Source organism: Microcebus murinus, chromosome 1 (assembly GCF_040939455.1).
Source record: "Microcebus murinus isolate Inina chromosome 1, M.murinus_Inina_mat1.0, whole genome shotgun sequence".
Classification (NCBI taxonomy): Eukaryota; Metazoa; Chordata; class Mammalia; order Primates; family Cheirogaleidae; genus Microcebus; species Microcebus murinus.
Window position 1 is genome coordinate 57399582 of NC_134104.1, and position 14174 is coordinate 57413755.

The following is a 14174-nucleotide window of genomic DNA, read 5'->3' on the forward strand; positions in this document are numbered from 1 at the left end:
TTGTCACTAAGACATTTCATAGTCTGGCGTGGGTCATTGTAGCCAGCCTCACCTCCCATCAGTTTCCCTTGCCCTCACCTCTGCCCTCTGCTCTCTGTCCCCCAAGCCATCATGGAAAACTTGCTCATATCTGATGCTCATATCTGACACCTAAGATACTGTCCCTGGAAGCCAGCATACGCTTTCCCACGGGCAGTGCTTTTATGTGCTTTTCTGATCAGCTAATTCTGATTTCTGAATTCTGAATTCTGAATGCCTTGGAATTCAACTATAATGTGCTCTGTAAAGTCTTCTAGAGCCTTCTATGTGGAACTTATTATCTTCACCTTGGTCCTTCCTGACTCTGTTCATACTTCTCTGTTTTATTTTTTTTACTATTTTGTTTATTTATTATTTTATTGTCTATACTTATTTCTCTTATTATGGTTTGTTATATAGTTGATCAGTAGTCTTCAAACTTCAGTGGGCATGAAGATTTAAAAGCAACAGTGACAACAATCTATTAAACTTATGATGTGCAGGCCTGGAATTGGGAAAATAGAGGACCACTAAATAGACTGGGTCTCAGCATCTTACATTATTGTGTTCCCTACCCAGGATGAGACCTCCAATTTGGTAGCTTTACCATGGAAGCTGGAAAGCTGCATGGATTATTGAATTATAATTCTGGGTGATTCTGATTCAGGTGGTTAGAGACACTCCTTGGGTTAGAGTGTGGTAGACTCATAGCTTGTATGAGTGTAATAGCTATCATTTATAACATTGCTGTGGCATAAATTTGAGTCTAAGTGCTTTGGGCCTGGTGTATGAGAACCAGTCAGGTAGCTAGTGAGTGAAGCTAACTCACCATCTAAGACCTTCATCCCAGTGATAGTTGTGGTTCTCTATTAGTCCTCGAATAAATGATGTAGCAGTTCTGAAACCAGTATAGGAATTTGATTTTATAGGATGTTAATAGGTGAGCCACAGAAAAAGTTAAACAAAGCTATATATGTAAAAAAAAAAAAAAGCTATATATGTTTTCTTAACATAGTATTTTTCAGAGCCTACAAAAAGCAATCACACTGCGACTTTCCATGAGCCTATTGTAGACATTTTCTGTTTTATGAAGTTGGTGTGTGAAATACACAGGTTTTGAACCAAAAGACTTGAGCTCAAACCCACTTCTGTACTTGTTAGCTACCTACTTATCTGGGTTTCAGGTTTCCATTTCTCATTTCTCATTAATGCTGGCCCTAAGTCACCTGACTGCAGTGAGACTCCAGTGAATTAAGTACATGTAAGTGCTTTATAAACTTTAAAGTTCTGAGCAGACATTAGTTTTGCAATACATGGGAAAAGGTGCTGGGTGCTATAATTGCAGAATAAAGAAAGTACTATTGGGCAACAGAGGAGGGAGAAATAAATTAATTTTGACTTGGATAATTAATTTATAGCTAGCAGTTGAATGAAATGCCAAAAGCAAACAAACATACACAGGTGTTCAGGATTGTTTTTCTGACACCATTTGCTATTCATTTGTGTGTTGCTTGCTATGAGCAGGAACATGGGTGCAACTGGAGATCTGTGAATGCCAATCTTCAAGAAAAGGAGCTGCCAAAGAGGACTTTGATATGGTCAAAGAATTCTATTTTGGATTTCAGAAATCTCATATAATTATACCTTAATAGAAGATATTGAGATATATTCAATTCTAAGCACAAGAAAATCATAACATGGGGAAAGGGCTTTGTAGAGGTTACACAATAACTTACCTTTATAGAATTTTGATATTCCCCAAGGGAAGCATGAGATTACGCAATTTTTATGTGATTTATCAATTCCAGAATAGTCTATTTGTTCAAGCAGTAGACTTTTGGCAATTCTCTTTCTCCTTGTAGTAGAGTTCTGTTGATTGGCAAAAGATTTAGTCAGAGGCTTTAAATCTCTCTCTTTCCCCAGAGGGAAAGACTCTGGGGTTTAACAAGAAACACCACAGTTATACATTTATGTATTCATTAACAAATTGTAGAACTATTTGTTATATACTTAACTGCATACCAAGCATAGTACTAAGCACAAGGAAGTCAGTACTCTGTAAAATAACCCTGACCTCACCCTGGTATAGACACATTCTAGTGGAAGTTATAGAAAGTGAACAGGTAATAATAGTATAAAGAGACAAACTCTATGTTGGAGTGTATACAGAATACTATGGAGCCATTAGGAGGAGTAACTATTTATGTTTGATGCAATTGGTAAAAGTGGCTTACAACTTTGCTTTATGGCTCTAGAATAGGGATAATGAGGAGTTCCTTGAGAGAGTCTATAAGCTGACTCACGGGAAAAATAAGAGGGGAAGTGCAAAGTCAGTAAATAAGGAAAGCAAAAGAGGCAATTAGAGGCCGCAGTATAAGGACTGGCCCCTGTGTGAATTGACTCACTCTTCCTGGGAATAATTCTTTAGCCTGGTGTCACTGAAAGCTGGACACAAGTGTGCTGTGTGGTATGGTGTCTTAAGGGTGCTGCCCAGAGACTGATGCTCACAGACAAGAAATGACCTAGGCCTGGGATAAGCTCTCCAGGCAGAATGAGCAAGTCTATGCCTAGTGCCCCAAAGGTCTACTGTTCACTCTGTAGGGTTTGTATTTCTGGAAGCTTCATACAACAGAAATCACTCTAGCCAGTTTAAGCAGAAAAGGATTTATTACCAGATATTAAATGACTATAAAGTTATTTGAGGGCCTGGAAGAACTGGCTCTAAGATGAGCTTCTAAGAACTCCCAGCCCCCACAGTTGTACAACCTCACTCATAATCAGGAAAGTTGCATTTCTGCTGCAAGAAGTTACTGAATTAGGAAGCTGCTGGGTGCAAAACATGCTGCCTCTGCCTCGATCCATGCTAGCAAATGCATATGTGTTCTCTGTCTCCCTCCTCCTTTAATTCAGTTCTGAATTCAAGTCTCCTTTGAGTGTATTTGAGAGTCTTTGTAGAATCCTCCCTGCAAAGGAGTTTAGGAAACATAGTTTTTGGCTTTCTGGCCCCAAACAGGAAATACATTACAAGGAGGTTAGAATAAATTTGAAGTAAGCCAATCATGGTATCTGCCACAGGTCCATATCCTTTCTGGAATCTAACCAGATTTAAAGCCGAAAGACCATACCCAATCCCTACTCTTTAATTAATATGTTGAGAGGCTTGGGAATGGATTATTGGATCCTGCTGGCCCTAGAGGGTTGGGGACTTGAGTGAATTTAGGGACTTCTCCAAGATCATGGGAGCTGGAGAAGGACAGCCATGAGGTTGACAAGGATGTCGTGGGGAGGGCCAGGCAACCATCAGAGAGTATTAGGAGAGCAGCTGGGATGTAAGAAGAGGGGTGGAGGTGCAGAGTGCAGACAGGCAGCTAAGTCTCAGTGCCCAGGGAAAGCAGTTGAAGTATCAAGAGCAGGAGCTCAGGAATGGCCACCTGGCTATCCCAATTTATTCTGCTGGAAGTCATGATGTTGACCTATTGCTCTAATGATCAATCAGGAGGGCCCATGCATACCACCCAGTATCTTCCTGGCTCCTGGTCACTGGTTGATTTTAGCCTCAAGCTTTCCTGAGAGGTACAGATCACTCAATGCGATTACTTCGCCGAGCAGCTTTCTTCTGAGGTAGGCCTTGCCTCTGTCTTCTCTGTTGAGACTGGGAATGAGACCCATGGCTGCCTCAGAGCTGAGCCAGATCCTGAGCCAATCATGGCAGAGGCAGAAGGTGAAAAAATTCCAGCCTCATCATTCAGGACGATACAAAATTAAAACTAGACATCAACAGACCTGTACATGGACCACCACAGATTCATTCCTTCCTTCATTCACTTAACCACATTTACTGAGCCCCTGCCATGCAGCAGGAACACGCAAGCCCAGGTGGGGGAATGGTGAGCAGTCTAATAGATGAGTGAGACTCCTCAGGTGGAGAAGTGAGGGCAGGGCTGGTCAGGCAGAGAGAACAGGACGGACACAAGCTGGGGGGCTGAAGTAGAGGTAACAAGTGGCCGTGGCTGGAGGAATGGGCAGGGCCCGGATAGGGAGGGCCCCATTATGGACTTTCGCCTTTCTCCTAAGTGTAAAGGGAAGCCGTTGAGAAGGGTTTTAGGCAGGAGGATGGACACAACGAGATCAGTGTTTGAGCAACTGCTCTGGCCGTTTTTAAAGCATCGTGTCATCGCTTGAAATATTGATAGGATGGGGGGGGCAGTTGGGGTGGGCAAAAGTGGATGCAAAGAGGTCAGTTGGGAAGCCTTTGCCATAGTAGTGGAGGCAAGAAATGACTCTAAATCAAACAGAGAGTGGTGGTGATAAAGCAGAGAAAGGGATAGGACTGAGACAGAGGAAGGAGAAGACAACATGATAAAGAAGAACAGTTTTGTTCTTTTCTCTCTACTGAAGTCACTTCAAATTCTACTTTCAGTTTTAGACTTGGTTTTCATTTTTCATATTTATCTTTTTAACTTATATCCTGGTATAAGAAAATCAGAAGGAATAGATTTAAGAAAATTCACATTATGAATATGCTTACACACAACCCATGCCAAAGACTTTGAAGTGGTTTAAAATCTGTATTATATATAGTGCCATAGTTAAGAGCATGGATTTTGCAGAGTACTGGCTCTGTGACCTTGGGCAAGTGAGTTCACCTTTCTAGGCTACAGATTCACTATCTAGAAAATAGGGATGATGACAGTACCTAACTTGATGGGTTTCTCTGAAAGTCATATGTGATAGTACATATAAAACAGGCACAGAGCCTGGCACAATGAAAATGCTCAATGAAGGTTAACTAGGGTTGTTATTCGTAGCGCGTAGCTGACCATCCTTATATGGTTGATGGATGATCCTGAAGGCCTTCAGAGCCACCGTGGAGCCCTGCAAGCAGTTACTGCATGACAGACTTGTACACAGATTGTGTGGACCCTGAAAGGATGGATCTGCATTTTGAATTTAATTCTGCCTGTTTTCTCCCAAAGCCAGGTTTTGCCTCTGGGATTGTGCAGAACTTGTTGGAGAAGCACTGCATGGTGGGAAGGAGAAGGAGGAGGGGAGGAGAAGAGGACTGAAGAGGGGAAAGACTTGAAGTGGAACACAGGGTAATTTTGCTAGTAGTTTGTGGCTCATTTTTTATAGAGCTCTGATTTGTTTTCCTATTTCTCATTCACCTACTGAACGAACACTTAAATGTGTCAAGCACTGCCACAGGAACTGGCACCTTCCATGCTTAAATTTTGGTGTGGTTATCCCTCTTGTCAGCAAAACTTATTCTCCTGGAATTCTTAGCTGGCCAAAGCTTCTTCCTCCATGGTAGAAATCAACTGGGCACATTGCCTATTCTGCAGCCATGTTGAAAAGAAAGCCCTGTTGTGTGGAGTTTGGAGCTGCTCCTTTTGGGAGGATTTAGTTTGTATTTTAGCACGGGGGGAAAAACAAAGAGGTTAGTAACCCCAATAAGATCTCCTCACATTTAGTCCTCAAAATATCAATATGAGTCATGTATTGTTCTCCCAGATGAAGAATCTGAGGCTAAAAGATAAAATTATTTTCCCACTACAGGTAGGACTCAAGATTTGGACTTTACCTCCAATGCTTTATTTCTCGCTTTTATAAACTGGGATTTTTGCTCAACTACAAATAAGTAAATTTCATGGCATTAGCCCAGTTGGCAGTTGGCTTGATGTTGGTGGTTAGAACCTCCGATTAATAGATTTTATAGTGAGTACACTTTCAGATAGATTGACCTTCTTGAATTCCTTGAGGCTTTGAATCAAGGTGCATCCTTCAGGGAGGATTTGTGTTTGCCCCTACCAGGCACCTGGAAGAACTACCCAGCCCAGGATATTTTGAATTCACAGCATGAGATTTCTCAGCTCCTATTAAGTAATGGGAACTCTATCCTTAAATCCAATGACAGTGCCTCACTATTATGAATTTCTCAGGAGAGATTTATCCTTCCCAGCATCCCAAGGGTAAGACAGACATTCGTATTTACTGCACTCTCTTTGAGGGACCTACTAATCACTAACCTAGCTTAGTGGTTCCCAAATGCCAGCCCATGGACCAGTGATAGTCTATGACAAAGTTGTCACCAATCTCAGCATAATGTGGAATGAAGTAAAGTAAATTTGATTTTAAGGCTGCTTCTCTTATGTCTTTCTAACTTTCCATTATGGAATGATGGTGAGAGTAGAAGGTATTTTTTCTTTGTTTGTTTTTGCCTTTTTCTTTTTGGTTATTGTTATTTTGCAAAATAAAAAGTTGTCAGGCCTATGTGAGTTGGTTCTTTCTTGTTAAAATTTGCCATTTGGTTGAATTCAAAAGGCTAGGAAGACTTGAGATAGCTAATGAAATGAAAAATAGAAGCTCTGTTTCTGGCGATATGAATACTAGATATTAAAAAGATCCTTCTGGTGCAAAACACCTAAAAAAGAAAGTAAAATTCAAAAAAACTATATATTTTAAAAAATGCATAGTTTTATTGGCAAGAAAGGATAATTTTTAGAGGCCAAAAATGACAAGAAAGCACAAATACAGGGAAAGTTGTATTTGGGAGAGAGGACACAAATCTCAGATTCTAAGCAAGGTGTGAAATAGGATCAAACACTCTTGCCTAGAGCTGGTGCTCCTAAAAGGTGACATCCTCGGTGAAAATAGGAAAAAAGTGCCCCTCAAAGGAAGTGCAGTAAATATAAATGTCTGTCTTACCTCTCGGATGCTCGGAAGGATAAATCTCTCCTGAGAAATTCATAACAGCGCAGCACTATCGTTGAATTTAAGGATAGAATTCCCATTACTTACATGAGCCAAGAAATCCCATGCTGTGAATTCAAAATATCCTGGGCTGTGTAGTTCTTCCAGGTGCCTGGTAGGGGCAAACACAAATCCTCCCTGAAGGATGCACGTTGATTCCAAACCTCAAAGAATTCCAAAGATGAAATTTCGATTAATATTAGCTCAAAAATAAAAATCACAAAACAAATGAGAACACAAGATGTCACAAAAGAACATCAAAAGAAACATCAAGACGCAGAATCAGAACAGTGAAAACTTCAGATATTAGAAATATTGAATACAATATCTAAAATAAAAGAATTATTGAAAGTATAAGAAATTATTGAGCTGATTTTTTTTAAAAGAACCAAGTGGAACTTGTAGAAATAAAACATATAAGCACCGGCATTTAAAAGTTTCAGTTACACAGGTGAAAAGAGAGTTAATGAACCGGAAGGCAGATATAAAGTAATTACTCCAAATGCATGGAGGAACAAAGAAATTGGAAATACGGAAGGAAGTTAACAGAAAGGAAAGATGAAAGGAGAAGGTATAATGTAAATCTACAGAAAGTAATAATAGAAATAATGAGGAAGATGCATATCAAAAGTTATAATGTATGAAAATTTTCCAGAATTGAGGAAATATAGGAATCCTCAGATTTGGAAATCCTTATGAGTGCCAAGCAGGATAAATTATTAATAGAAAATCACACCTAGACACATCATATTGAAATGATAGAATATCAAAGATAAATAGATTTTAAAAGGACCTACACAGAGAAGAAAGCTTACTTCTCAGCAGCAGCAATGGAAATTAAAGGAGAGCTATACATTCAAAATCCTTCATTGAAAAATATTTAATAAGCCAAATGTGGTATCTAAAGAATTACAGCTCTCAAATGCCTGTTGATTTGCTTTAAGAAAATGACTTTTTACCTATGACTGGAATGAATTGCCCTATAAACTTGTAATTTAAATATGGAAATTCCCCTCCCCCCCCCATTTTTCCAGTTAAGCCCATGAGTGCTCACAGGTCCCTCAGACTTCCCGTACATAAAGCTCAGCCTCATCTTCTGAGAGTTCCCATGCCCCTCCGCCCCCCATGATTAAATTGTCCTACAACACTAGACACATACACCAAAGTGGGCTGGACTTCTTCTAATACCAGGCGTGGAGGGAAATGGAATTGCATCAGTTTATACCATCCAGGGAAGCTACTTTTTCCTGCTATGCAAATTGCAATTGAATTTTGCCCTGAAAAATTCCATGGATTTTTTGTTTACTATGAGCACACCCTGACAAATGCAGATCATTGCATAATCACACTGAGACCCCACTTGGGGTCTCTTAAATTATAACTTTCTTGAGTGACAATCATAACCTCCCAGGAAGCAGTGGATCACATCAACCACCACCACTACCCTCAGATGAAGAATTGCTGTCCCTGTGTCTCAGGGGCCACCTGCCTTCAACAAGTGGAGGCAGGGTTTTAAAACCACAGGAAATGCTAAAGGTCTTACATTCATCTCTCTTGGGGCAAGGAAGCCTGCTTAGTCTACACTTAGACAAGAGCCCACTCAATGACTCTTGCAGAAAAGAGATCTCGAAGCGACATTTTCTCTTCCTAAGCCAATAATGTCTTCTCAGTCACAGTCCACTTTCAGAAACTGACCCCAAATGGTCGGAATCTACTTATATCAAGACATAGTCACTAACTTCTCTTGCTAAAGAAGAGAAGAAAACTCACAAAATCAATGAGTGGGGCAACTCTTTTTGGGCAAACTACAACTAAAATGCCCGAACAGAGTTTTACCTGTGAGTTACATGTTTGCTTGTGGGAAAATTGCATTTCTTATTCATTTCTAAACAGAGGATATATTTCTGATGGTATAGGATTCCTGAATGAAATGATGCTAACAAATATTCACATACTTTGTGAAGGAGAACACAGGCAAATTTTAAGGTATGATCTGTAGATATCAAACATGTTTTCCCTTACTGGAAAATAGGTCTGACTACTTGGCATGAATATTACATTGGGAAAAAATGCATCTAACTTCTCTTCATTTAGAAGACTAACATGTATCACAAAGTCTGAAAGTAAGCCCAGTATAACCTAACCACATTCATTCAGTAGCAAAATTTTAAAAACTGCTATGGCCAGCAAATGTGTATGTGTACATACACAAAATGCATTGACATTAACAGAAATCAAGGTGCTTTCCTTGTGATCAACTCCAAGGACATGGAAACCTGATACCTCAAATCCAACCACTTGCAAAGGGGCATTTCTAAATTACTAGGAATTTAAAGGAAATAAATGTTGATTGAGGAGTAGCTTATGTTGAACTCTCATTTTTACATTCCTTCTTTTACATATATGCTGGCTTATCATTTTTAAACTACCTTATCATTTATTAAATCTGACCAAGTAGCTCTGGATCCTTTGTCTCAGTTATTTTTTATTTATTTATTTATTTATTTATTTTTTTGAGACAGAGTCTCGCTTGTTGTCCAGGCTAGAGTGAGTGCCGTGGCGTCAGCCTAGCTCACAGCAACCTCAGACTCCTGGGCTCAAGCGATCCTACTGCCTCAGCCTCCCGAGTAGCTGGGACTACAGGCATGCGCCACGATGCCCGGCTAATTTTTTATATATATATCAGTTGGCCAATTAATTTCTTTGTATTTATAGTAGAGACGGGGTCTCGCTCTTGCTCAGGCTGGTTTTGAACTCCTGACCTTGAGCAATCCGCCCGCCTCGGCCTCCCAGAGAGCTAGGATTACAGGCGTGAGCCACCGCGCCCGGCCATCAGTTATTTTTTTAAGGCATAGTAAGACTGGGACTTTAAAAAATTCTGTAAAATTTATGCTTTTTAAGAAATCACTTTTATCCCAAGGTGCTATCTTTATTAAAATATTTAAACATTTATTGCAAAAATAATACATGCTCTTTATTTTTAAAAACGTAAATAATACTGAAGCATATAAAGTAGAAACTGAACATTCCCTACAGCCCTGGTTTGTCCCATTCCCAGTAGAAAGTCACTGTTAACAGTTTTAGGTTTAACCTTCTAGATCTAGTTTTACTTCCTGAATCTTGTTCTTTTACCTAACACTGTATCTTAGAGATGTTTTAATAACCATACATACCAAGGATATTGTTGTTTCATAGTATTTCATAGAACAGATGCACCATAACTTATTTTCCTACTGAGGGACTTACGGTTGTTTTCAATGTTTCATATATAAAAGCAAAACTGCAGTAATTATTCTTTGCACACACATCTCTGCATTTTTGTAAGAACATTTCTCAAGATTTCTAGAAACTGAATTAACATGTTAAAGGATCCATGCTTCACATTTTAATACATTATAATCTTTTTAAACTTTTTCTTTCTTGTTAGGTTAAGTAAACTGTGTTTTGTTTTGTTTGTTTTAGCTCTAGTTTAACCCTTAGAAAACTGATCCATAGTCTTGGAGAGCTCCCTTGATAGAGGGCCGGAGAAGCTGAGAAAACATAGAGGAAATAATCAAGGCTTGCCTGAGGAAGGAACACAGCTGCACCATCATCCTCATGTCCCTGAGAAAATGAATCAGAACAAACAAGTATATCAGGGTCAAGGAAAAAATAAGAATTCTGGGTGTTCAAAACCACATCATGAAAGAGATTTTTTTTTTTTAAATTAAAGCCTTAAATAGTCTTAAATGATAGAGTAAAATGTGCCCATTTGTACATGGATCCTTATGTGCATAGATATACTTCTTTGTGGCAGCATTTTTATTTTCTGATTTCACACAATTTCCAGTATTTTATGACTTAAGCTTTCACATTTCTCGCAAAGACACATTCCTCAAGAATAGAAACAATGTTTTAGAACAAAGAATGTGTTCAATAAATCTTTACAGAGGACAAGTCTCTTGTCATTAGGAGTGAACATACATAAAGAACAAATAATGAAGCAAGGCCTTTTTACCTTTCAGACATCCCCCAAATAAAGAACCAAATTCTAAATTTTATAGGCTTGGCTTTCAGAGAAGTCTGGCAGAAGCTGTGCATGAATTTCTTTTTCTCCTCTACAGCTCCATTCCTACTTATTCTGTTTTGAGTTTTTTTTTTTTAAATACTCCTGGGATGGCTTAATGATGTAACCTATGTTACTCCAGTTGCAACTGGAGGTTCTTTTAAGTGCACAATAACTAATAGGTCTCTCTCCTGGATAAATTCTCAGATGCTGAGGAAGATACTTCCTGTGGCCAAAAGGTTTCCTCACTAGTTTTAGTCAAAATCTCTTTTCCTAGCTTAAGTTCTCAGATGTCGACCAAGATGGGCCCATTTGCAAAAGGCCTTCTCACATACCTCACAGAGTTTATCTCTGGCATGAATTCGTCGATGCTGAGCGAGGGAAGAGCTGCGGGTCAAGGCTGTCCTACACTCTGCATTCAGAGCTCTTCTCTTTAGTGTGAAGCTCCTTATGTGTCAAAGGAAAGAAAAAATGTCACAAAAGGATTTCCAACATCTTTTGCACTCAAAGGTTTTTTTCCTCTGGTGTGGATCTTATTATGGCGGACAAAAGCAGAATGGTAGGCAAAGGCCTTTCTACATTTGAGGCACTCAAATGGCTTCTCTCCAGTGTGACTCCTTGTGTGCTGAGTGAGGGAATAGCTGTAGGAAAAACCTTTCCCACAGTCTTTACACTTGTAGGGCTTTCCTGTAGTATGGGTCATACTACGGCGGAAAAAAACAGAATGGTAGGTGAACGTCTTCCCACATTCACTGCACTTGTAGGGCTTCTCTCCAGTGTGAATCCTCATGTGCCGGATTAAGGAAGAGTTGTAGTGAAAGTCTTTCCCACATTTGCACTCAAAGGGTTTTTGTCCAGTGTGGGTCATATCATGCTGTACATAAACAGACTGGTAGTTGAAGGTCTTTCCACATTCATTGTACTCATAGGGCTTCTTTCCAGTGTGAATCCAGTGGTGGTACATGAGGTGTGACCTACGTTGAAGACCTTCCCACACTCCATGCACTTATATGGCCTCTCCCCAGTGTGAATTTTCATGTGTTGAATGAAGTCTACCTTCTCATAAAAGGCTTTCCCACACTCCTGGCATTCATAAGGCTTCACTCCAGTGTGAACGTGCTGATGTTGAACAAGGCGGCAGTTCTTGTTAAACTCTTTCCCACATTCCTTGCACTTACAGAGGGTCTTCCCTTGAGGAATCAAGGTGTCTTTACTCGGTCCCTGTGAGTCACATTCATGGAGAGTATCTCCTGCCTAGACTTGCTCCTGTAAAACCCTTAAGCACAGACTATCATTTGTCCCCAACATGCTACACTTAGGGCTCATCTTCCTAAGGTGGTTCTCCTTGTGCGACAGGGTAACTGGCCCCAAGTGCCCTTTCTGCATTTCCAGTCACTCTTCCCAATCCCTCACCCACCCCAACCTGGAGGACCTTTTGGTCTCTCTTCTCTGCCTTTTAATGGTGCTTTCTCTCAGATCAACTCTGGTCTGCACGCCCCAGTCACCAGGAATCTGCAGGTCTCTAGTGTCACCTCCCAGCACAAGGTCCCCTCAGGTTAGTCTAGCTGCTCCCACTCCTTCCAGGTGAAGGTCACGGACAAGCCTTACACCGCTGCCTGGGATATCGCCGCCTCCGATGCCACCTCCGAGAGCAAGAGGAAGGTCCACATGGCATTAGCATCTGCCTGCGCAGAGAGCACCTCTGACTATAGACACCAGAGAGCACTGCGTGCAGCCGCCATTGAGAACTGTAAGTCCCAGGGGCTTCAGTTTCACGTTTTTATTTCTGGGAGTTTAACCCTCGGTTATTCTGGAAGGAAGTTCACGCTGGTTGTGTCTGGCAGAGCCTTCAACCTTGCACACAGGCATGTGTGTCGACATGCGTGCAAGGAATTTGGTTAGGCAGGGTGTGCAGAGAGAGGGTGTCCTACTTATTTATGGCTTATTTTAAACGCTGACCCACAATTAAGTGTAGCAGGGCCTGGGTAGTAGAATCAGCCCAGTCTAAATACTAAGTGTGGAGAAAACGTGGACATTCAGGATTTCTTTTACTTTGCTGATGATTCTGTAATTAGTAAAACCACTTTGAAAAAGTTTGGCCCCAGCTCCTAAAGGTCTTTTCAAAACAAAGCTTCCTCACATGTGTACTAGGAAGTATGTCCCAGAATATTCACAACAGCAAACACCTGGAGAGAGTCCAGGAAAGAGGATGGCTTCTCCACAGAACGCAACACTAAGCAGCCCAGGAGTGCTCTAGCCCACTACCGCCCCCCGAGGGAAGCAGACATGCATTACAATTTATGCTGCCGAATCCTCAAAAATTAAGGGTCAAGTAGTGCCATGTTGCTCCAGAACTGGTGAGGAGGGGTAGCCATCATGTGAAGGATGGTTATGGTGGTTTGATGTTTGAGCAAGACCTGATCCACTGCCCTCTCCTGCTCAAAATGGAGTTGCTTATTAAAGTGAAGAGAGGCTCTTGGAACTAGGGAATGAGAGGCAAATTTGAAGGTTCTAGTGAGTCCTGGGAAGAAGAGGATTGATAGTCATTGACAGACTGAGTGCTGGGACATCCACCCCTCTTTGCTCTTCCTACCCCCTGTTTAGAATATTCGTCTCTGAGAATCGAATCAGTTCAAGAGGAAAGATCCAAAAATACTGACATTGCAGTTCTCCCAGTGAGATGGCCTAGAAGATGGACTTTCAGCAAATACTTACATTTTGTTTTATTTTTCTGTCTTCTGTGCTAACCAGAACCTTCATCTACTATATTGAAGAGAAGGGGCGATCTCAGATGCCCTTTTTATTTTCCTAATTTAAAAAAATTCTAATATTTCATAACTGAGAATGTGTATAGTATGGATTTTTGTTGGTATCACCTGGTTGGTTACTTTCATGATGCATATAAATGTTAGGGTCAGTTAGACAAATAAAAGACCAGACAGACATGCCGAAGTGGAAAATCCCACAGAGTTTTTTCACCCAAAGTACTTGAAGCAAATCAGTCACAATACAAGGCAGAGTGCTCAGCTGTGTTTTCCAGACAGCAAGACTTGCCCCAGCATGGGAGACAAGGGAGGACAGCAATGACTTAGGTAGCTTTGCATGAGCTGGTCTGAATAGGTTCTGAACTGTCATGCCGGGGACAGGTGTCCCCTCAATCTCAAGATGCTACACATTTAATGGCAAAGTTCTCTCCAGTAGTGGTTTTCCAAGTGTGGTCCCTGGTCTCAATTATATTCATTTTTAAGAGTTAAAGAAAGGCTGACCACTAAATACCTGCAATGTAACCAAAATAATGTGGGCGATTACAAAATGATTAGCTTTGTTTCTTGGAAATGTCTACCTTTCTTTTCTTTAAGGA

At 40.6% G+C, this 14174-nt stretch overlaps 1 protein-coding gene across 1 annotated transcript; it reads right to left on the reverse strand.

Moving 5' to 3' along the window:
• Positions 1 to 11261: 11261 nt before the first annotated feature.
• ZNF80 (zinc finger protein 80) lies at positions 11262 to 12199 on the reverse strand. The gene is given in 2 exon segments (XM_012787418.2): positions 11262 to 11791; positions 11794 to 12199. Coding segments are annotated over 2 exon segments (936 nt in total).
• Between the last annotated feature and the right edge of the window lie 1975 nt (positions 12200 to 14174).